Source organism: Oryza sativa, chromosome 11, assembly GCF_034140825.1.
Source record: "Oryza sativa Japonica Group chromosome 11, ASM3414082v1".
Taxonomy (NCBI): domain Eukaryota; kingdom Viridiplantae; phylum Streptophyta; class Magnoliopsida; order Poales; family Poaceae; genus Oryza; species Oryza sativa.
In genome coordinates, this window is record NC_089045.1 from 24367515 (window position 1) to 24390485 (window position 22971).

General features: G+C 39.4%; 2 protein-coding genes across 4 annotated transcripts; both read left to right on the top strand.

Moving 5' to 3' along the window:
- The first annotated feature begins 1098 nt into the window (after window positions 1–1098).
- On the top strand, window positions 1099–8742 carry LOC4350814 (disease resistance protein RGA5-like). Of its 3 annotated transcripts, none has more exons than XM_015762489.3 (7): window positions 1099–1311; window positions 1647–2572; window positions 5695–7397; window positions 7479–7579; window positions 8007–8162; window positions 8266–8352; window positions 8434–8742. In XM_015762489.3, the coding sequence occupies exons 2-6, from the start codon at window positions 1755–1757 to the stop codon at window positions 8311–8313; spliced, it is 2826 nt and encodes a 941-aa protein (XP_015617975.1). In that variant the 5' UTR covers window positions 1099–1311; window positions 1647–1754; the 3' UTR covers window positions 8314–8352; window positions 8434–8742. The 3 variants fall into 3 exon arrangements, with proteins under 3 accessions (XP_015617975.1, XP_015617979.1, XP_015617976.1); XM_015762493.3 differs by having other exon boundaries at window positions 8269–8352; XM_015762490.3 differs by having other exon boundaries at window positions 1107–1311; window positions 1653–2572.
- Window positions 8743–12655: 3913 nt separating this feature from the next.
- Window positions 12656–19138, top strand: LOC4350815 (disease resistance protein RGA5-like). Its single transcript, XM_015760101.3, has 4 exons — window positions 12656–12829; window positions 15489–16404; window positions 16801–18723; window positions 18851–19138. The coding sequence occupies exons 2-4, from the start codon at window positions 15587–15589 to the stop codon at window positions 18864–18866; spliced, it is 2757 nt and encodes a 918-aa protein (XP_015615587.1). The 5' UTR covers window positions 12656–12829; window positions 15489–15586; the 3' UTR covers window positions 18867–19138.
- The last annotated feature ends 3833 nt before the right edge of the window (window positions 19139–22971 follow it).

A 22971-nucleotide genomic window follows, 5' to 3' on the forward strand; every position in this document is an offset into this window, starting at 1 on the left:
AAGATTAACAAAGTAGTAAAAGTATAAGTGATGACATAAAAGATGATAAGAGATAGAATAAAAACTAATAAAAAATTAATAGGGATTAAACTAGTAGAAAAATGGATAGGTAAAGGATTAAAGGTGGGGAATAAAATAAAGATTATGCTTTGAAGACTAAAATCCCTTATATTATGAGATGGAGAGAGTATGACAAAAAAAAAAACTTTATCACACCTCTAGATCTCCTAATTAGAATGCATAAGTCTTTCTTTTAAATAATATGTTGTGCTAACTAGTCATAATTAATGTTCGATTCCACATGCTTTTTTCTTTTTTAATGCATTTTGCATATAATTTTATTTGCGATGTCAATACATGTAGTGGGTTGGAGCTCGTTTAAATATGCATGACATCCATAACAAGTTCAGGATCCAAAAATATATTTCGAGAGTTCACTAAACTAGATGATACATACGCACAAGTTTAGATACCACTCGTAAATAGATACATACAGCCAAAACCATGAAAACATAACTTACTATTAATTGTATGGAAAATATTAATGTTTGATATATATGCAAAATGAGTTTGGAAGAGTTGTAGAAAATGTACTTTTGTTTAATTATAATTTCGAATTTATGAATAAAAAACAGAATAATCCAATCATGTTAATAAATTAAGCTAGACAGTGTGCTATACCGCGCGCGGCGCGATCCACGTAAGAAAGTCACCAAACTACACACCACACCAAATAAAGTTGATCGGTGCTGCTAATAGTAAAGCTTTACTCCACTCCTTTATGTATGGCTCCTATATCTATGAGAACCTAAATTATTGTGCATACTCTCTTATCTAACCGTGGGCAAAAAAAGTCAATTGCAGAGTCATTTTTTATTTCGGGAAGTGTCAAATAAAATTGATCACCTATAGCTAGCTAGTAGCTAGTGCCGCACTGCCGCTATAAAAACACTTTTGTTTTTCGTTAAAGGCATATATTTTGCGACCCCAAGTGACCCTCCCAAAGACCAAAGAAACAAAAGAAAAAAAAAACGCGATACCGCTCTATCAATAATATCTCTCTTCCTCCTTGTATATATCTCAACTTACGTTAATCATATCCTTCCACACACCAGCTAAGCAGCAAGCTCTCACTGCACTCACCGCATCGATCTCTACTCGATACACAGCAGCAGCAGCAGCCGCCTAAACCCCCATTAGCTAGCTGCATGCCTCAGCGAGCCATGGAGTCGCCTCCAATCCCCTCTTGAGACAAGCTGTGCCAAGGGCAACGAGTACAAGCCGGAGCTATTGGGCTCTCTACTTTTCAAGGTCAGCTACATCCAATTCAAGGAGACCTTTCTGCACAATATTATACTACCAGTAGAATTAAGGGTAAATTCGTAATTTACTAACATAGTTATTAGGGGTAAATTTGTTACTTACCTTTTTTTTAAGTTGTACAAAGCAAATTAAGAGCTTGCATGGGCTTTATGTGAATTTGTGATTATGAGAGTTTGCAGCAATTAAGTTGGATCGCAAAAAACTGTTGTTCTTTACATATATTGATTCAATTTAGCTAGTGTAAAAACCTGATTTAGTTTGGTACGATATATATAGCTAGCTGAAATATTTTCTAATTTTTTGTGCTTCTCATTGAACTGAAGATATAGTGATGCAACTACTGCGAATGGAGATTTGAAAGCAGTTGATGAGTTATCAATCTACGCCACATCATCATAAGAAACGTGCAGAGAGGGAAAGTGAATTATCAAATGGAGTTGGCCACTGGAGCGATAGGTGCAGTCCTCCCCAAGTTGGGCAAGCTGCTAAAGGAGGAGTATGACCTGCATAATAGTGTGAAAGAGGGGATAAAGTTCCTGAAGGCCGAGCTCGAGTACATGCAACCTGCTCTTAAGAAGGTGTCGAATGTTCCACGAGACCAGCTTGACGAACAAGTCAAGATCTGGGCTAAGGATGTTAGAGAGCTATCGTACAGCATCGAGGACATCATTGACACCTTCATGCTACAGGTGGATGCACTTGAGCCACCCAAGAATAACATCTTCACATGGTTAATCAATAAATGCCACAAGTTGTCCCAGCTAATGATCCACCACAAAATAGGCAATGACATTAAAAGTGTTGAGAACCAAGTCAAGGAGGTGACCGAAAGATACGATAGATATAGGATTGATAGTATTGATGCTAAGCCTCCAATATTTATTGACCCTCGTATCTTGGGACTGTACGAGAAGGTCACCAATCTTGTTGGTGTTGACAAGGCCAGTGAAGATCTAATCAGGATGTTGTTTGTAGGAAGTGATGCATCCAAGATGCTTAAGATTGTATCTGTTCTTGGATTAGGAGGTTTGGGCAAGACAACTCTTGCAAAATTCGTGTTTGACAATCTGAAAGTGCAATTTCAGTGTTTTGCTTTTATTTCGGTTGGTCAGAAACCTGCTGACATCAAGAACGTTCTCAAGCACATCCTGATTGGACTTGACAAACACAAGTACATGGAACTCGATACATCCCAACTAAGTGAAAGTTATTTAACTGATGAGGTCCGTGAATATCTGGATAACAAGAGGTATGTATGCCAGAACCCATCAAATTAATTAATTGATGTACATTAATTATCAGTGTTTACTGATGATTTATTGTGTCTGCTACTAGAAGATCAATTGTTTGTATTAGCAGATCGATGCTACAAGGGTACATTATCTAATATGTATTGGTGTTATATAGATATTTGTCTCTCTCTTTTTTTACATTTATTTGAAACCCCTCAATTTAACCCAAAAAAATTTAACAGTTGACAAAAAAATTAAGGGAAAATGCTAGGAATTTTGATGTGAGTTAGAGAAAAGTTCTTGACCACCTGAAATACTAGCTAGATGTATTGTGTACGTGGCTTTATCTTATCCACTGGCCAGGGACCAATTAGATTTGAAACATATACTCCCTCCGTCAAGAGTACTTTGTGGTAAACATACAATCATTTATGACCATCTCCATGTCAATTTCTTCTTATATTTTTAGGAGTACATGATTAGAAGTAGCAAGGATCAAAAATGTGTTTTTGGAGAGCATATCATGTATTACTATAAGTGACAAGTGAAAAACAACAGAGAGGGCATATATATATAGTTTAGAGAAATATCAATACAACATTTGTATGTTCCCAAATCTATTAGAACTTCTAATAAGATCTATTTGGATAAACAGATTTTTAAATACTTCAGATGAAGAAAATACTATATAAAAGTTGTAGAGAGCTTGATGAGATCAACAACTCCATAGTTGAGTAATATAAAGTGTTAAATACAAATTACAAGTTTTTGACGAATGGAGTAAAGAATAGCATGTGTTGTTGAAGTAAGAAGTGCTTTGAGGCAGTAGCGTAGCTAGGATTTAAAGTAAATGTGGTCCATCTATATGAAGTATGTCAATTAAAAGGGTGATCCGCTATACAAATTTTATTATATTAACTAGCACATATACTATAATTTCAAATTTTTAGGTGTGGTCCATGGACCACGGTGCCACCTAGCTTGCTACGCCACTGCTTTGAGGTGATATGGTAAGGAAGCTATGTGTAGAGAGATGTCAAGTTCAAATCCTATATACGACACACAGCCTAATTTCACGCCAAAAATCACACATGACTTTCTTTTCTTCACCTAAAAAAAAATTCAAAATGCAGGAATACATTTCGGCAGGTAGTTGCGTTAATTTAGTCATGGGTGGATGGGCTAAAAGCACGTGGCAATGCTGATTTATCCGCATGCAGAAAATGTTTTCATGGTAGTAATAATACAAAAGTAAATAAAATTACATAATATATATTAATACAGTTCATAGTTAGGCACATTTCTCACACGTTTAAAGAGATCTCAGCAACCTGCTCCCTGGCCGTTGGATTAAAATCTAATGGCTAGTGGGTTGTCTTCAAGCTCTAGCAACAGAGACCATGAGAGCCAAGAGAGAGTGAGGGAGGGGAAGCCCGGAAGGTGGCAGAAAGAACATACTACGATGGCGCGACGACAATATATAACTTCAGCACTAAGTTTAGAGTTTAGCATTTTGTGGTAGGTGCTGGGTGGGAGGGAGCCTAGTAGAGGAGGAATAGGTGGGTTTCCCTGGGCCTAGAGATATGGCCTTGGGCGCCCGCGACCGGTGGTGGGCGGTGGTGCTAGGTTGGATTCCCATGCACTGCTGGAGAAAGGCTCTTTAGTCCCGGTTTGCAACTCCCTTTAGTCCTGAGTTGCAAACCGGGATTAAAGATGACTATCTAACCGGGACTAAAGATGGTAACGCCACGTGGCTAACGCTTTCATCTTTAGTCTCGGTTGTTGCCAACCGGGACTAGGGTTTTCTTTTTCCCCTTTCTTTCATTTTTTTTGTTGTTCTGCATATCTCAGCCTGACATCCCAAAATTGTTACAATAACAAAATATCATCTCCCGATATCCCAAATCATCCACAACAACAAAATGATCCTCAAGTTACAGATCGAATGAACAAATTATCCTCAACAAAAAAGCATCCACAAATTAAGAGGAAAAAAAAAGGAAATAAAAAAATCCGCCCGCGCCGCGCCCAGCCAGCCGTCTGCCACCCGCCCGGCTCGCTGCGCCACCGCCGCCTGGCCGCCTCCCCTCTCAGATCCAGCGGAGGGGAGGCCGTCTGCCACCTGCCCGCTTCCTCTTGCACCGCCACCCACTATACTGCTGAGTGTCCACTAGAGGAGAGAGGAGCGCGGGGAGGAAAGAGAGATAGAGGAGAGAGGAGGAGGAGTTATTTGCGAGGACAGGAGGAGAGGATAAGGCCTAGGGATTATATAGGACGTTTTGATATTTAGTCCCGGTTGGTAACACCATCCGGGACTAAAGATAGTAGGGGCTCTGACGTTTTTTTAATTTGAACCGGGACTAAAAATGATCTTTAGTCCCGGTTGGTGTTACCAACCAGAACTAAATTAGATCATCAAGTCCCGATGAAGTTTTAAACCGGAACTAAAAACCATCTTTAGTTCCGGTTCCTATTTAAATCGGAACTAATGTGGTTTTTTGCCAACCCAGTAAAGATATTTTCTCCAACAATAATGGGCGCTCTGGTTCAATAATTTTGTTGGATGGGAGGGATAAGTGAAGAGGAAGAGATAATGATGAGTCACTGTAGTCAAAACTCTTGGCACAATCCTAGCCATTCAAAAGTGGCTGAAATTTGTGTGGGTTCCCTTAGAGAAAATGCTAGAGATCCATAAGGCATATGGAGCACGGGAATGCGCCCACTAAAAGTTCACATATTTATTTTCATAAATTCGAATGCGTCGGCAATAAGGCTGTGGCTCTATCTGGATGTGTTAGGTGCATAATCATACTGCTAGCTATATTGCATGCATATCACTACATATGTTCCCTGCTGTTTGCTAGACGCATTAAAAGAAAGTATAGAATTCCTTTTACGCACATACAGACATAGTGACATACTTGTTTTGGAGAGTCATATGTAGTTTTCCAATTTCAAAACAGAAAATGAGATTGCACAAATGCATGGCAAGTGATGAATTTAATATTTTTCATCGAGCAATCTTATGATAATTGCTTATGCCATTTCGGATCCTCCATTATGTACACTTCTTGTTTTACAGATTTACTCAATAAATGTGTCTCACTAATTCATATCTCTTCTACTCCTATCGGGATAGGTACTTGATTGTTATTGATGACGTATGGGAGATATTCACATGGAAAAGGATTAATTGTGCTTTGGTGGATAGTAATTGTGGAAGTAAAGTAATTACAACAACTCGTATTTCTGAAGTTGCTGAAGTAGTTGGTGATGTTTATAGGATGAAGCCGCTTTCCAGTGACAACTCCAAAAGGTTATTCAACAATAGAATATTTGGTATTGGTTCCAATGGACCAACTAATAATCAATCAGTTGAAGCAACTGAGAAGATCTTAAAGAAATGTAATGGCATGCCTTTGTCTATAGTTACAATGGCTAGTTTGTTGGTTAATAAACCAGTGGAGGACTGGATCGAAGTGTACGACTCTATTGGTTTTGGGCCTACAGGTCAAAATCAAGAAGTTGAGAACATGAGAAAGATATTATCTTTTAGCTACTACGAGTTGCCTTCATACCTAAAGACTTGTCTACTATACCTAAGCATATATCCAGAAGACCACCGGATCATGAAAAAACCATTGATATGGAAGTGGATAGCTGAAGGCTTTGTCCAAGAGGAACAACAAACCTGGTTATTTGAGGTTGGCGAGAGGTATTTCACCGAGCTTGTAAATAGAAGCATGATCCAACCAATTGAGATGTATGGCCGGGTGTTTGCCTGCCGCATCCATGACATGGTGCTAGATCTTATTCGCATCTTGGCAACCGAAGAGAACTTTGTAAAGATACTAGACAGGTTATATGATGTTCATAGCTCATCTTCACAAAGCAGCACTGCCCGTAGGGTAGCATGGCACAAGAGCTTGAACCAAGATAAATTCGATAACTTGACCACAGGGATGGCACAACTGAGGTCACTCAATGCCATTGAGTGTCCTATTAGTATGATTCCCCCGTTAGTGAGCTTTGAGATTCTACACGTGCTAGCACTGGAATCGTGTGGTGTCATAACAGGATATCACTTGAAGCATATTGGGAAGCTACAAAGGTTGCGTTACCTGGGACTTAGAGGCACACGAATTACCGAGCTCCCAAGTGAAATAGGGGATCTCATGCATCTGTTGGTATTGGATGTCAGGGGCACTAATGCACTGCCAGCAACTGTTGGAAAGCTAAGAAGGCTGATCCGACTATGCGTCGGAGGCACCATAGTTCCTTCTGGGGTAATTGGGAACCTGACCTCACTGCAAGATTTGCGTTTGGGCGAGATAACCGATGATGGCTGCCCAAACATTGCTGTGGATCTCTGCAAACTGACAGACCTGAGGAAGCTCACCATTGATTGGTTGCATCTAGATGAGGGCTCACTGAAGACACTGGTGGAGTCCCTATGCACCCTGCGCAAACTACAGAGCATCAAGATCAAGGGCAGTTGGAAGGTGTTGGAAGGTTGGGAAGGCTGGGAGCCCCCACGGCAGTTCCGCAAGTTCTACGTGGATGGTTCATTGCCTCGGCGGCCAACGTGGGTGGATTCCGTGCGTATTCCACACCTCTCCCATCTGAACCTTCACTTGCTGGCTGTGGAACAAAGGGACTTGGATGCCCTTGCGATGATGCCGGAGCTCCGCGTCCTCGAAGTGAACTCCGATTTGTCAATTTCATGGACAATCGCTGGTGGCGGTTTGTTCCCAAGCCTGAGATGCTTCTCCACGGACATAGAGATCATGTTTTTGCAGGGAGCAATGCCAATGCTCACGAATATTTCATTTGAGCCATCTGGTGATGATTCAGCCAATGACATTGGATTAAGGTACCTCCCTTAGCTGAATGATGTTTTTATACATCTGCTGTACTGCTCAGATCTGACGGCCAGGCAAGTGAAGGAAGCCATAGCGGTGTGGAGGCGTGTGATTAATTCTCACCCCAACCGTCCCATCACTCATGTGCAGATAGGTGACGAGGTACGATTGGTTTTTGTTAATACTCTATCCCATCATAAGGAATTTTAGCTCTATAATTGTATAGACAAAATTTCTTATATTATGCAACGTATGGAGTGGAAATAATGAAAAAATGATTGACGTTAATTCTCTTTCATGCCTCCTCTAAGTAATCATTACTTTTCTTAGGCTATGTTCTTTCTTTCTTCGTAACTTCTATAAGTAATATTTTTTTCGCGCTTGCTTCCTAGACAGATAAACGGTGTGTTTGTCAAAAAATTATATAGGAAAGTTGTTTTAAAAAATCATAATAATCTATTTTCAAGTTTCTATAGCTAATGCTTAATTAATCATACGCTAATAAGCCACTCCATTTTTTGTAAGGGGTAAAGGTTTAAACCTCTAGTATTGAACATAGCCTTGCTAATGTACTCTCCCTCAATTTCAGGCTTATAATCTGATTCCATCAGACGATAGCGATGACGAGGAGATTTCCGATCCAGGGAAAGATGACATAAATGATGAGGAGGAGGATCAAATTTCAGATCCAGAGGAAACCGACAGAAATTATGGCGAGGAGGAGATTTCAGCCACGGACCAGAAGGTGCAGCATTTGCGCACATCGTGCTAATTTAACACTGAATTCGTACAAAGTGTATATGTAACTAATTACTTCTAACTAATTACTGGTTTCTTTCCCCATCCAGCAGGACAATGGCGCAGCCGACGAGGCAAAGAGGAGGAGGCTATCTTGAACCAATTCGCTCTGCACTCTCGTTCCTTGATGCGTGCAGGTACACATTTAGGAAAGTTACAGTCATCTTCAAAGTTGTTATTGTTTTATGTAAAGTTCTCTTACCGACTGTACTGAACAGCGGCAGGAGGATAATTTCAGAGAAACTCTTTGGTGGAACCCTCCATGGCTTTATGACGAGGAAGAAGACCAGTATCCTCCGGCAGACTTGAGCGCCAGAACAGAACCGGCCGTTCGATGGATTGGCTAGTTTTTCCTAATAGTTTCCTGTGCCATTTTACTTAGCTTTTCTACATTGTTTTTATTTACAGATGGATTGTAATATATGCATCAGTGAGGCCTAATCATAGGCCCAGATAAAAACACAAACTGATGGTGTGTAATTGGTTGGAAGTGCAATGTTTGATGGAATGATCCCATCCAAGTTTTACGGTGAATGTTTGAGATGATGGGGCACTTTTTTTTTTGAGAATAATTCGCATGCAAATACAAACTCACATGCTTTCAAGAGAAAGATGAAAAAAATAGTGATTTTACAGTCATTGATTAGTTACTGGGAGGTATACAAAGGCCAGCCGGGTCTTGGGCTCCCGGCGCCCCGGCGCCTGCCTCGCGACGTGGTGCGTTGGCGTGGCGACACCTCCATTTTCCACCGCTCCGTGGATTGAGCGGCCAGGAAGTCAAACGACGCCAGCGGAGAGAAGCAGAAGCTGCGAGGCTGACGCGAGGGCGAGGCGAGCTGGGCTTGAGTTAATTTGTGAGAGATGATGGTGAAGGAAAGATGAAGATGCTTTGCCTACTAGTGAAGGATCGATATGATGTACTGGCCATGCCACGGACACAGCAGCGTCATGTTCGTCCTCCAGTCCACGATTCGTGTTGCTTCAGATTGGTACCGAGCTCGTCTGTGCTTGTGTTCAGGAGGGTATTGAGCTCGTCGCTGTGGACGTCTCTTCGTTGGCGCGTTGAGGTCATCGTCGCCATCGGCTCCCTGAAGTCGGCGCGGCCGGATTTGGACCGGGAGCAGGAGGGGCAAGTTGGGATTGGGCAGTGTGGTGATGGCAGGTAGTAGCGAGGGAGGCGGAGGCCAACGAGCTTGGCTGCGCCGCCGCCGTCGTCAAAGGACCCGAGGGGCTTTTAACTATTTGCCACTCTTACGAGTGGTGCTTAACGATTTGCCACTAGGCCCACATGTTATAGACATATGAGAGCCCACATGTCATAGACACGGTGTGGCAAATCGTTAATTGCAATGTCATAAGAGTGGCAAATAGTTAAATTTCCCGGAGGGGGGGGATTGCCGGTGTCGGGGACTCAAACCGTCTCGACGAAAACTATCTATTATGCGAAAGTCCAATTCTGCCCTTTAATTTGTTCCACGCATGCGAATGAAGTGGGAGGTATCCAGCACGGGACTCCTGTACCTCGCGGTACCAGTGATTGTCGACCGTTTGGTTGTAGTACCGGGAGGTACCAAAAACTGTGTTGGATGGTAAAAAATCTCACCGAATCCTTTACTAAAGATATTCTATCTGTATATGGTACCCTCATACCTAGTTGGATATACATGTCGTATGGGTATGGAGTATCCATAATCTCCAGAAGTATGTGCGTAACTGGTTCTGACGGTTGGATTATCTCGATAATATTTTTTTAAACTTTTATGAGTGCCAAGATTATCTCGATTATACCTCTTTGTTTTATTTTATGTTATGGTAGTGGTGAAAACTTTTTTTTTTACGTTATGATTGCCTCTGTGTGGTTTGTCATCACAGCGATACTTTTTTTTATATATATATGAGTAGTGGACATAACCGGTTCTTCCTGATGTTGGATTTTATCTGAATGATAGTCGTTTTTACTTTTTAAAACTATATATTATGAGTGCGGTGGTGATTGCAGCTTGTTCTTCTCGCCATTGGATTTGTAAGGTGAGCGCCAGCCAGGGCCGCAGCGTAGGCGTGCTGCGGCAAGCGAGCCAAGCTGAATCGGAAAATGGAAATATAGAAAGAGGAGTTGAGAGGCATGTGATGTATCGCTGAAAGCGTAAATCTAGAGGAGTTGAAGGGGTGATGCTAATGGGCGATCGATCGCTTGGAGCGATCACTCCCCATCCCCCCTATGCGCTCCTCTCCCCCTTCCTCCTCTCCTTCTTCTCTTCCTAGTAGTATTACACTATAAATTTTAAAAATATAAAAAACAAAACTGGAAAAAATTATGTATATAAATACAATATATAAAAAATATTTGAATTCAAATTCAAATTTGAAACGGGTATGTAAACTTTTAACTTATAAACTTTGTGTCTATAAACTAATATTTGAATTCAAATTCAAATTTGAATAGGGTATGTAAACTTTTGACTTATAAACTTTGGGTCTATAAACTTTAGGTGCATAAATTTTAGATGTATAGAAATACTATATATAAAAAATATTTGAATTCAAATTCAAATTTGAATCGGATATATAAACTTTTGACTTGTAAACTTTGGGTCTCTAAACTTTAGATGTGTAAACTTAAGGTGTACAAACTTTAGGTGCATAAATTTTACTAAAATAGAAAAGTAATACGGTGCCAAAAAAAAGAAAACCACGTGGAGGGGGTCTGATCAAGTGATCGATCGCTCGTTAGCCTTTCTAGAGTTGAAGTACTCTTTTAAGTACATATTCTTTTATTTACACCTTTAATTTTGTAAATAGATGATGAATCGTGAACTTGTGATTAATGCTTGTTACGGTGCTTAATGTAGACTTGATGAGAAACGTTGCCTTGTAAAATATCGTGCATTGAGATTGATTTTTTTTTCCATTACTATTATCCTGTACTAACTCTTGCGTAGTTCATGAGCCACATCTAATTTTTTCTCGTCCTACGCTACTGTACAAGCACACCTTATTTTAAGACTGAACCGATATATTTTAAGATTGATGAAGTTACTACACACATCCCCACTTAACTAGCACCAAGTATGTCTCGGAAGTATCCATCAATGATGTACACTAGCTAGCTGGAAATATTATTTCCCAACCCGGTCAGTACGTATACACGATAGGGACGGGGAGTCACGGATCACGGCATGATCGGGCATCGGCCGGTAGTGGAGAAGGGTGACGACGGCTTTGGTGGGCACTGGACTGGAGGCTGTTGAAGTAGGCGTGGAAGGCCGGGCGGACACGGTGCCTCCATGGATTCGCTCAACAAAGAAATATAGTGGCGCCGACGCATTGTGAGGTTCGCCTGATCTGGACGGGAGAAGCATCTGCGAAACGTTAAAAAATTATGAGAGCTTTTAAGGTGCTTTTAATAAGTGCAACCCCGATTATATTGTATCTATAAAAGTCTACGATCTCCATCTTCCATCTTGGACAATTATACCCTTATTATTACTCCCTCCCTTTTCAGGCTATAAGGCGTTTTAACTTTGGTCAAAGTCGAACTACTTCAACTTTAACTAAGCTTATAGACAAATATAGTAATATTTATAATACCAAATTAGTTTAATTAAATTAATAATTGAATATATATATATATATATAATAAATTTGTCTTGGGTTGAAAATGTTATTTTTTTTACAAACGTAGTCAAACTTTAAGTAGTCTGACTTTAACCAAAGTAAAAATGTCTTATAACTTAAAAAGGAGGTAGTACATGTACTACTAGAATAATGCTCGTGTGTGGCAATAGAAAGCAAAAATTAAAATAATTATTAGATGAAATCTTTGTGATATATATCCCTTAAAAACATAATTTTAAGTGGATTCTCAAATTTTGAGGTGATGTGATTTAATGAGAGAGAATAGAAAACATTAACTAAGTGGGGATGAAGTATACATAGGATTCCAGTCAAAAAAAAGTATACATAGGATTTGGTAGAAATGACAGGAAAAAAACATGTTAAAATGTTATGTAAATTATGTGGGATGATTATTTAACATGTTTGTATTTTAGATCTTCAGAATAAAATAAAATATAGATGATGTAACATGTTTACATGAGTATTAAGATGTAATAATCACTAAAGGATGGTGATGCGGTATATTTGCATGTTGAATTTAGAATGTAGTGGATTGTAACTTTATACTCCCTCTGTCCCATAATACAAGAAGTTTTAGAGTTGGACACGGTTATTAAGAAAGTAGGTAGAAGTGAATGGATGAGGGTTGTGATTGGATGAGTAGTAGAGGTAGGTGGAAAAAAATAAATGGTGGAGGGTTGTGATTGGTTGGGAAGGGAATATTGATGTAAAGTTGTTAAATTTTGGGACAAATACTGAGAGGTAAAAGTTGTTATATTTTAGGATGGAGGAAGGAATAGAATCGTCCATGCCTTCATGTCTCCTCTCCCATCCACACATTTATGAGTAAGAGTAGCCCATGCCACCTCCACAGAACTGAGCAAGTGAGCAGTACAAGCTCTGCCGCCATGTATCACCAGCAGCCCCCAGCCGTTGAGTCTCCTCCCTCCCCGTGTTGAGCCAAGAGCTGCGAGGGGAGATCGGTCCTCTACTTCATAGGTAAGATCAGCTGGCCCCTCTCGAGTCTCGCCAAAAATTCGTAGAATTTAGTTTCCACATAAACAGTCGTACAATTTCTCTTCTTTCTTTTTCTATGAAGCCCAGTTTGTGGGTGAAAACCGCTTTTGTGCTTTGTTTGGCATATCTGCAAGAACATATATATCAATTGTGTTAGAGAATATAGAAAGAGTCATACTTGATACCGTTGTGTTATGGTAGAATATGATTAAGTTTTATCTTATCTCTCCGAGAGAATCTCTAAAAGAGTGTCTATTTAATTTTTGGCTCTCTCAATATCCATATTTTCATTGCACTCGAATGAAAAACAGACAATATGCCACTATTTTCATGTGGTTTCAAACAAAATTACATCCACTAGATGCACCCGATAAAATGTTACTGTAAGATATTTTGCCACTTTACAAAGCTTTAGCTATTTTCTTTTCTTTTCAACTCATTTTCTTTTCACCATGCACTTAAAATGACCGAAATGCCCTTGGCTCCTCCTAAACAAATCAGCTCTATCTGTCCTCTCTTTGTACCAACCCAGGCATCAACAGCCTGTATGCATCAAAATTAAATAGCAGGCCAGACATAAGAACATCAAACTCAATCCAGTGAAGTTCACAAACCATTCAAGGCAAAATCTAGTGCATACACAAACTTGCTACAAATTGTTCAACCGAGTTCATATACAAACCATTCAACGCATAATTCAGTACATAGACAAATTGTTCCTCATTACCCGCTCTTGACGCCTTCTTGGTCACCGATGCCGTCTTCCTGTTTGGCCAGTGGAGACAGGGAGAGGAAGAGTGGAGTGCAGGGGAGGGCTGAACTGACGGGCACCCATGCATGCTCCTAGGCTTGCTCCCCTCATGGCAGACAGTGTTAGAAACGGCAACTGAGTGAGTGAGAAATGCTGGAGAGAGAGAGGGAGTGGGAGTGGGAGAGGGGAGTACGGGAGGCACCGAGCCGGCCGGCGACCGATGAGGAGGCAGCGAGCGGTGCTAGAGGAGCAGCGAGCGTGGGCAGGCATCTCTGTGGAGGCGGTGAGCAAAGGAAGAGTGTCACTGGAATTGGATTGAGAGATGGCATCAATCTGATCTGTTTAGGAGGAGCCAAGGACATTTCAGTCATTTCACGTGCATGAGAGAAACGAAAATGAATTGAAAAGAAAATAATTAAAATTTCTGCAACTCTCTAATGTGGCAAAATATCTAGCACAACTACTCAGGCAGATCGTCAGCAACATTGCGCCGGTGGCTGACGGAGCTTGGCAATAGGCGGAGTAGGAGGCCGAGAGGCAATGGTGATGTTTAGGAGGGTGGGAGGCAATGGATGAGTGTGGTGGAAGGTAGGGCGTGGTCTGCCATGGGACACATCGAGCAGAGCTTGGTGCTATGGCAACGTAGGTGTGGACGCAACTCGAGCCGGAGGTGACGATAGTACGGATGACAGGTGGAGCTTAGGGCATTGTTGCTCTATGCCTGTGCTGCTCATCTAGGTTGCGTAGCTATAAAGGATGAGGCTTTGGCTAGGAGGCAGATCCACAGATCTAAGGATGGCATTGCAGAGTGAGGAAATTTTGGTGTGTTGTGGTCTAGAAGAAGCCCCTGAGCTTTGATGAAGAGAGCATAGGTTGCGATGCGGCATTAGGATAGCTCGTTTCCACTGTAGAGGGCGGCGATGCATTGAGGAGTTAGGACCCGTGGATGCTCAATGGAGTAGGCTGGCCAAGTTTGGTCGAGGAGGTAGGGGGACATTTGACCAGCCCGATTTTAATATGTTCTAGGATATGCTTTAATATGTTGCAGGATATTCTTATCCTGCTTTTATATGTTTCACATCCCCTTCATAGCTAGAAAGATCATGTCTTTATGTCTTTTAAGATTTGATGTGTTTTATGGTAATTATATTCAAATACCCATAGTTCATAATGACAATGTGAGGATATTTTATAGATATTGAATATTTCATTTTATACTTCCTAAAGAAAACATAATCATTGCTTCAGGATGCAATGATTTCCCAAGCTTAAACCCCTATGCTTCCTCGGTCATCCATGCGTCTATATTGTGTTCTCCTATACAACTCCACTTGTCATTAGTCATGCACTGTTCTTTTTTTAGAGGGAGTATATTAGATCAATGGATAGTTCTTGTAATGTGGGTAGAAGATCACACCAGCCAGAATGTGGATGAGCAAAACATCGGGACAATAGATACATAGATACGTTAACAAGGCTTTGTAAAATGTGTATCATTAAGTGAAAAGTGGCTATAGCCTTGGTCTATTTGCAACTTTATTCTTTATACATAGTTCAAAGTAAAATCTACTCTGTTGCTTAATAATATTTTTTAAACAGAATCTTATTATAGGTTTAGCACAAAGGTTTCCATTTTGTAGTTGCGGTCCTATCGATGGCCTAGCAAGCAGGGCTGCCAGCATGTTGAAGAGGTTTTTTTTTTTCTCTATGTTTGCTAAACATGGAGAGCTATATAGCCCCTCTTCTAGAGATACTCTAAGATTGCTTAAGATCCAAGCCATATAGGATAGTACGACATCTACATGAATGTTTTAGCTTCTTTCCTTAGTTTTTTTTTCTCTAAAGGGGCATAGAATCTCAATCAGTTACTAATTGTGGAGATTGTATTAGGCTTCCTAATCAGGTATCATGATTTGTTCATAAATGCGACCCATATCTTCATCAATCATCATCATTAAAAGAAAAGGGGAAGGTGTGAATCATCCAAAATGGAGTTCGCCACTGGGGCAATAGGCACTCTCCTCCCCAAGCTAGGCAAACTACTTAGTGAGGAGTATAACTTGCAAAAAAATGTGAAGGAGGGAATCAAGTTCCTCAAGATTGAGCTCGAGAGCATGCAACTTGCCCTTAAGAAGATCTCAAATGTGCCACTAGACCAGCTTGATGAGCAAGTCAAGATCTGGGCTAGGGACGTTAGGGAGTTGTCCTACAGCATCGAGGACATCATTGATACCTTCATGCTACGGGCAGATGACCTTGATCAATCCAAGAAAAACATATTCACATGGTTAATCAATAAGTGCCACAAATTGTCTGAAGTAAAGATCCAGCATAAAATAGCCAAGGACATCAAGGATGTCAAGATCCAAGTCAAGGCGGTGATGGAACGACGGGATAGGTATAGGCTTGATGGTGTTGTTGCTAATCCTCCAACGATTGTCGATCCTCGCATATTGGCACTTTACGAGAATGTTACAAATCTTGTTGGCATTGACAAGACAAGTGATGATCTAATCAAGAGGTTGTTTGAGGGGGACGATGAGTCCAAGAAGAAGCTTAAGTTAATATCCATAGTTGGAATTGGAGGATTGGGTAAAACAACCCTTGCAAAGGCAGTGTTTGAGTGTCTTAAAATGCAATTTGAGTGTGCTGCTTTGATTCCCGTGGGTCAGAAACCTGACATCAAGAAAGTTTTCAAGGACATCCTTATTGAACTTAACAAGTACAACTATATGAAATTCGATACAATGGCACTAAGTGAAAGATATCTAATTGATGAGCTCCGAGAATATCTTCACAAGAGGAGGTATGTACTCAATGCCCACCAAATTGATCGATTGTTAATTAACCATAATAAGTGTTTTTTGAATGATTTTTTCCATTAGAATGATTTCAATATTAGCTATTGGTTGTGATAGTTGAGATTAAGTAAATCTGCATTAGGTATGTATATCATTAATGTTTCATGTGAAACTAAACCCCACAATCAACTCGCCATCACACTCATGCCTCGCTACTATGGGTCTAAATCTCTTTGCCACGGAGATTAAATTATTGTATCAATAATGATGGGTTTAACCCCTTTGTCAAGTAACACGTTGATGATTTTCTTATGCCTCTTGGATCTCTAATGTTTGTAGGCTTCTTGATTATGCATTGATTGTTTTACTAATGAATATCCGTTGTATTCCAATGCACATAGGTATTTGATTGTTATTGATGACATATGGGAGACATCAACATGGAAAATGATTAAATGTGCTTTAGTTGATAGTAATTGTGGAAGTAGAGTAATCACAACAACTCGTATTTCTCAAGTTGCTGAAGAAGTTGGTAATATTTACCTAATGGAACCACTTTCTGCTGACAACTCAAAAAAGTTATTCTACAATAGAATGTTTGGTGCTCAATGCAAAGGTCGAGAGGGTAATCAACAAGCCGAGGCAACTAAAAAGATTTTACAAAAATGTGGTGGTGTACCATTGTCTATAATTACAATAGCTTGTTTGTTAGTTAATAAACCAGTGGAAGACTGGTCCAGAGTATACAACTCTATCGGTTTTGGGCTTGAAGATCGAAATGAAGCAGTCCAAAACACAAGGAAGATATTGTCTTATAGCTACTATGAATTGCCTTCACATCTGAAGACTTGTCTGTTGCACCTAAGCATATTTCCAGAAGATTGTTGGATTGAAAAAAAATCTTTGATATGGATATGGATAGCCGAAGGATTTGTCCATGAGGAACATGGGAATAAGATATATGAGGTAGGTGAGAGTTACTTCACCGAGCTTATAAATAAAGGCATGATCCAGCCGATGGGCTATGACATTTACAGTGACACGTTTGATGGTTGTCGTGTCCATGACATGGTCCTAGACCTCATCCGCATTTTGACAAATGTAGAAAACTTTGTAAAAGTATTGGACAAACCATATGATGAGCACAACTTGTCTTTGCAGATCAGTATAGTCCGCAGGATAGCATTGCACAAGAGTAGCAACCTAGAAAAAAGCCATAACCTGGCTGCTAGCATGCCACAACTGAGATCATTCAATGCCATTAAGTGTTCCATTAGTTTGATGCCCCTACTTACAAGCTTCCAGGTCCTACGTGTGCTAGTACTGGAACATTGCGATATCACGGGAAGTTGTCACCTGAAGCATCTAGGGAAGCTACATCAGTTGAGGTACCTAGGACTAAGATACACATGTGTTGATTACCTACCAACAGAAATTGGTGCCCTTGTGCAACTTCAGGCACTCGACGTAAGGAACACAGGCTTGGCAGCACTACCTGCAAGTGTTGGCAAGCTAAACAAGCTAATGCGCCTATGCGTCGACAGAGAGACGAGAGTTCTTGCCAGTGTTGGGAATCTAACGTCCCTGCAAGAGCTATCTTTGGGCCTTGTATCGATCGATATCTGCTCAAACTTCGCTGTGGAGGTGCGCAAACTGTCAGACTTAAGGATCCTCAAGATTAGTTGGCTTGGTGAAACAGACAAGGGCTTGCTAAAAGCCTTGGTGGAGTCTCTATGTAGCTTGCAGAGAATCCAGCATCTGGAGATTTTGTTTGGCTCGTGGGTCCTTGTAAGCCACTGGGAAGGCTGGGAGCCCCCACGGCAACTCCACAAGTTTTGTATGGATGGCCTCCACGTCTTCTTGCCTCGGTTGCCATCATGGGTGAACTCCATGTGCATCCCACACCTCTCCTATCTCGAACTCCAAGTGCTGGCCATGGAGCCGCAGGACCTAGACGTCCTAGCGAGGATGCAAAAGCTCCGGTTCCTCCACGTGTACCTCAACACAAAATTTTCATGGACCGTCGCCGGTGGCGGGTTGTTTCCTAACCTGAGATACTGTTGCACAAACATAATGCTCACATTTCTACAGGGTGCCATGCCAATGGTCAAGCATGTTGAATTATGCGTACCAGCGTCCAGGGATAGTGTGACCAATGAGGTTGGCTTGGGAAACCTCCCTCTGCTCGATGTAGTCTCGGTATTGCTCGACTGCGAGAGTGCCACAGGCAGGGTGGTGGTGGAAGTGGAGGCGGCATTGAGGAGAGAGGTTAACGCGCACCCTAACAATCCCACCATTCAAGTTAACTGGTTTACGCACCTAAGGTTTGTTTAGTTAACCATGAATAATTCATTGATTACCTAGTCAATTTACACATTTGCCTTCTCAGTTTGTAGCTTTTTTCAGTCCTCAATTGACACCCACCGTCCCCTTCCTCATTTTCAATTTCAGGAGAAGATGGTTTTAATAAATCAAGTGTTACTGCAGCTTAAATTAAACATTTTTGTAAGGAAAACAGTAGCAACAGGGGGGAGGAGAACTGCAGGGATAATCTTGGTGGCAGCCTGCTCTCCGGTTGCATGAAGATGACATGAGGACCAGCCTCCTCCGGTAGACTTGGGCGCCAGAACAGGATGATTATGTAGTGTGTTGACAATTATTTTGCTCTCAATATTTATCCGCGAGATTCATGTGTTCAGTATCTATTATATACTAAAAGTCCATTAAACTTCCTACAAATGCTCTCAAGCCGCCACGTGGCATTCTACAAATGCTCTCATAATACCATGTGGCACTCTAATAAATTAGAGAAAATATAAGAAATATCTAGCCATTGATTTATGCGCAAACATATGGATTAGATTTGTTAAAATCTCTCTCTCCTTAAAACCGGCTAATGTCCTTCCTATGCGCAACAGATGTGAAAAAAAAGAAAGAAAAGGTCCGTTATTTATTTGTTAATGGGTAATATACGGCGGCGAGACTGTCACGAACCAACAAGTCGGATCGGAATTATCTCCTGTGAACAAAATACAACCACCAAAACACAGATTAAGTCTAGCACCCCGTGCTAATTGAGTCGCACACAGATTAAGTCTAGCACCCCGTGCTAATTGAGTCGCCTATTGTCTACCAGCAGTCCAGTATGATTAGTATACGTTTGATCAGTTGGATAGTTGAGAAGAGTATTAGAACAATATATTGACACATCTAAATATTTTGAATAAATGATAGATATATATTAAATGTTTAATTACAGTATAATTTAGATTAGTTGTATATATAACATAATCGTTTAATGGAAACCTACCTATATTCTATATTTTACAACACAACTACGTAGGACCCGGCCATCCGTTAGTTTTCTCTTTCCTTCCACCTCTAAGTTTTTTTTCAAACTGTGAATATGTACCAAACACTCCTACGAGGCCGTGAAGAAGCCACGCCCCATGCCACGGCGGCGCCTCACGCTATCCATTGCTTCGCTTTCTTACCATCAATCTATCTATCTATTATCTACTCTATTATACCCTAAAAGAACATTAAATTTCCTACAAACGCTCTCATGCCGCCATATGGTGCTCTAAAAAGCTCTCAAGCTGCCACAAGGCGCTATAATAAAATAGAAAAAAACTTAAAATTTCTGAGAAAAAAGAAAAAAAATATATCCCTCCAAATTCTTAAAAAGTTGGTGGACCCATTAGTTTACACAATTGGATTAGATATGTTATAAATAGTAATCTATCCCTTCAAATTTACCGAGTAATACTTTCCATAAAAAAATTGACTAGAAAAGGCTGAGAAGGCATTGGTACGTACGAATTAACAACCACAACCGAGAAAAGAAGAAATGATATACAGCAAAAAAAAAACATACTGTACACGTACGTACTACTGGAAAAAAAATTTAAAAAAAACATCGCTTTTTCTAAACTTGGATTTTCACTTCCTTTGTATTTTTTTTATGACAGCCAACGTTAAATATTTAGTGAAACTACCGAAAGAAAACAACGCTCTTTAATCTGGATTTTCTATTATACTTCCTTTGTATTTTTTTATTGTTTTTTATATATTGATGACCAATGTCATATATTTAGTGAAGGTGGTAGTATAAAAAATATATATCACTTAACAAACATGCACAGCCAAAACTAGATCTACAATATAATATAAAATATCAAATAAACGTATCAGTTCACACTATTATTGTTGAGTATAGATAGCATTTATTTGCATCAATGGGCCTATATATTGATAGTTCAAGATGAAATAATGAGTAATTAAAATATTCAGGACATATTGTCAAAAACACAAATAAAAAATGTATTGTCTAAAAATAAGTTGCATGTTTTTCTCGCTAAACACGGTTTGAATTTTAGCCGTTAACGACTCAATCTACGCTTTTGATTTGTACGTATTTTTTAAGTACATAAGTAACAAATTTAAGATTGAGTTGTAAAGTGTTTATCAGATTAGCATGTTCTCCAAACTACTAAATTGTGTGTGTTGTGCAAATACATTCTATACATTTTTTTAAAAAAAAACTATTTTCATGTTTGTAATATTTAATACTTAATTAATCATACGTTAATAGCCTATATTGTTTTGTGTGCCCTACATAAGCTCAATCAATGAGATCGAGTGTACCCTAAGTAGGAGATAAATTAGATTATTTACTATAAAATTTAAAATTAAAGAACCAAGTTAACTATATTATTAAAAAAATCATTACTTTGGATCATATATATTATACGGACTAGCTATTGTTCACTAATCCATACATTTTGAAGAAAAAAATCAAATAGATTTTAGCGTCCCTTCCCTCTCTCTTAGCTATAAAACTAAAACAGAAACAATCAATAATATTGAAAATCTTTTAGAAACACAGCGTGCACGCACCCTACACCTTTAGCATCTTAAAAGACAGAGCCGGTACATTTTGAGATTGAAGAAGTTACCAAGGCACTTCGCTGTCGATGGGTACGTTACCTACCACTAAAAGAATAATTAGTCGTAAATACCAACACCCATGTCAAATTTAGAACTTGAACCCAGATGGGCAAGCTCCACCACGAGAAACCTAACCAGATATTAAAACAACCATAATTTTTAAGCTACATTTCTGCAATACTCCTATGCCTTTTAAACTGGTAAACTATTAGTTATAATCGTTAGATCTATCTTATATAAAAAAAGAATGTATTCATGGTACATGATATTTTCAAAATATTACTGCGCAATTATATTTCGTCGTTATCGTATTCATGTTAGGCTGCATGGAACCTCTCACCCACCCTACATGAAATGTACATGAAATGTTCATATATGATCGCCTCTCAAACTACATCAATCATATTGGACTATATAAACCTAAACATTTAGTAGAGCTTCATGTTCCACCTAATTAATCCTTTAATGAATTATGATAATAGATATGCAATTTCAAAAACGCCTTATTTTACTTATTTTTACTTTCAATTCGTTGACATGTTTTTAAAAAATAAGTCTACCTTAATTTCAAATGATATAGAAGATTATAAAAAATTACTTATAGATATTATTTAAATATTGATACAATATAAAACTAATAGGTTAGAAAATTATAAAAGCAATTAATGCCGATGAAAACAATTTATGGAGAAATTGTGGTAGATGTAACATTTCGCTCTTACAAATATCTCAAACTTAGCATAGGACGCATGCCCGCGCGAATGCGCGGGCTACCTTTCTAGTTTTAATAATATTAGAATAATATTAATATTACTCCTAATTGTTTGTATTTCTGCTGTGCACGTTTACCAAATCTTCTTAGGCTGCATTCAAGACCGTCAGTTAGAAACATTTATGTCTAGTACGGAAAATAGAATAACTCATTAGTAATATGATTAATTAAATATTAGTTCAAAATTTAAATATCTTTTAAAGTAACTTTTCTATATAAATCTTTTAGAAAAAAAACATCGTTTAGCTTCGGGAAACATGCATAAGAAAAACAAGGGAGAGTAGAGATTGGGAGAAGGAAGAGCCGAATACAATTAACCTTAGTTAGTAGGGTAATTTTACCCTATACCAAACTGCAGTTATCACGTTTTTTAATATAAATTCGGTACCTTCAGATACCCCATATCTCTTTGTACCAAAATATTTAATATAAATTAAATATATGTATCTATAGGTACCTTCTAAAGGATCGGGAAATTTCTCTAATAACTCTACAATTAATACAAACCGAGCCGGCCAGTCTAGTATGACGAATGCATGATTGGCTAGCTAGTTTAATTTTGAAAGTTAGAACCCGAACTGGTGTTTTTCTCACTCTGGTTTGGAAAACGAATAAACGTGTCCAACGCGTGGTGACGTGTCCCCAAGTCTTTGAAACAACAGATGTAAGCAGCCTTAGAAAAAAGAAAAAAATATATGGACACATCACCCATGCGACGCGTGCAAATGCTTAAACAAAGTTATCAGTGAATAAATACGCTGTCAGTCAACACACAGCTGCCAACTGCATGAGCCGATGGAGAGTTCACATTGGCCAAAATAAAAACAAACAGATGAAGAGATCTCAATTT

Bases quoted from the DNA above. Each gene is read 5' to 3' on its own strand.
- LOC4350814 (XM_015762489.3), top strand. From the start codon at position 1,755: ATGGAGTTGGCCACTGGAGCGATAGGTGCAGTCCTCCCCAAGTTGGGC. The intron at 2,573-5,694 runs GTATGTATGCCA...CTATCGGGATAG, and splicing joins GAATATCTGGATAACAAGAG to GTACTTGATTGTTATTGATG. The intron at 7,398-7,478 runs GTGATGATTCAG...TGTACTGCTCAG, and splicing joins TATTTCATTTGAGCCATCTG to ATCTGACGGCCAGGCAAGTG.
- LOC4350815 (XM_015760101.3), top strand. From the start codon at position 15,587: ATGGAGTTCGCCACTGGGGCAATAGGCACTCTCCTCCCCAAGCTAGGC. The intron at 16,405-16,800 runs GTATGTACTCAA...CAATGCACATAG, and splicing joins GAATATCTTCACAAGAGGAG to GTATTTGATTGTTATTGATG.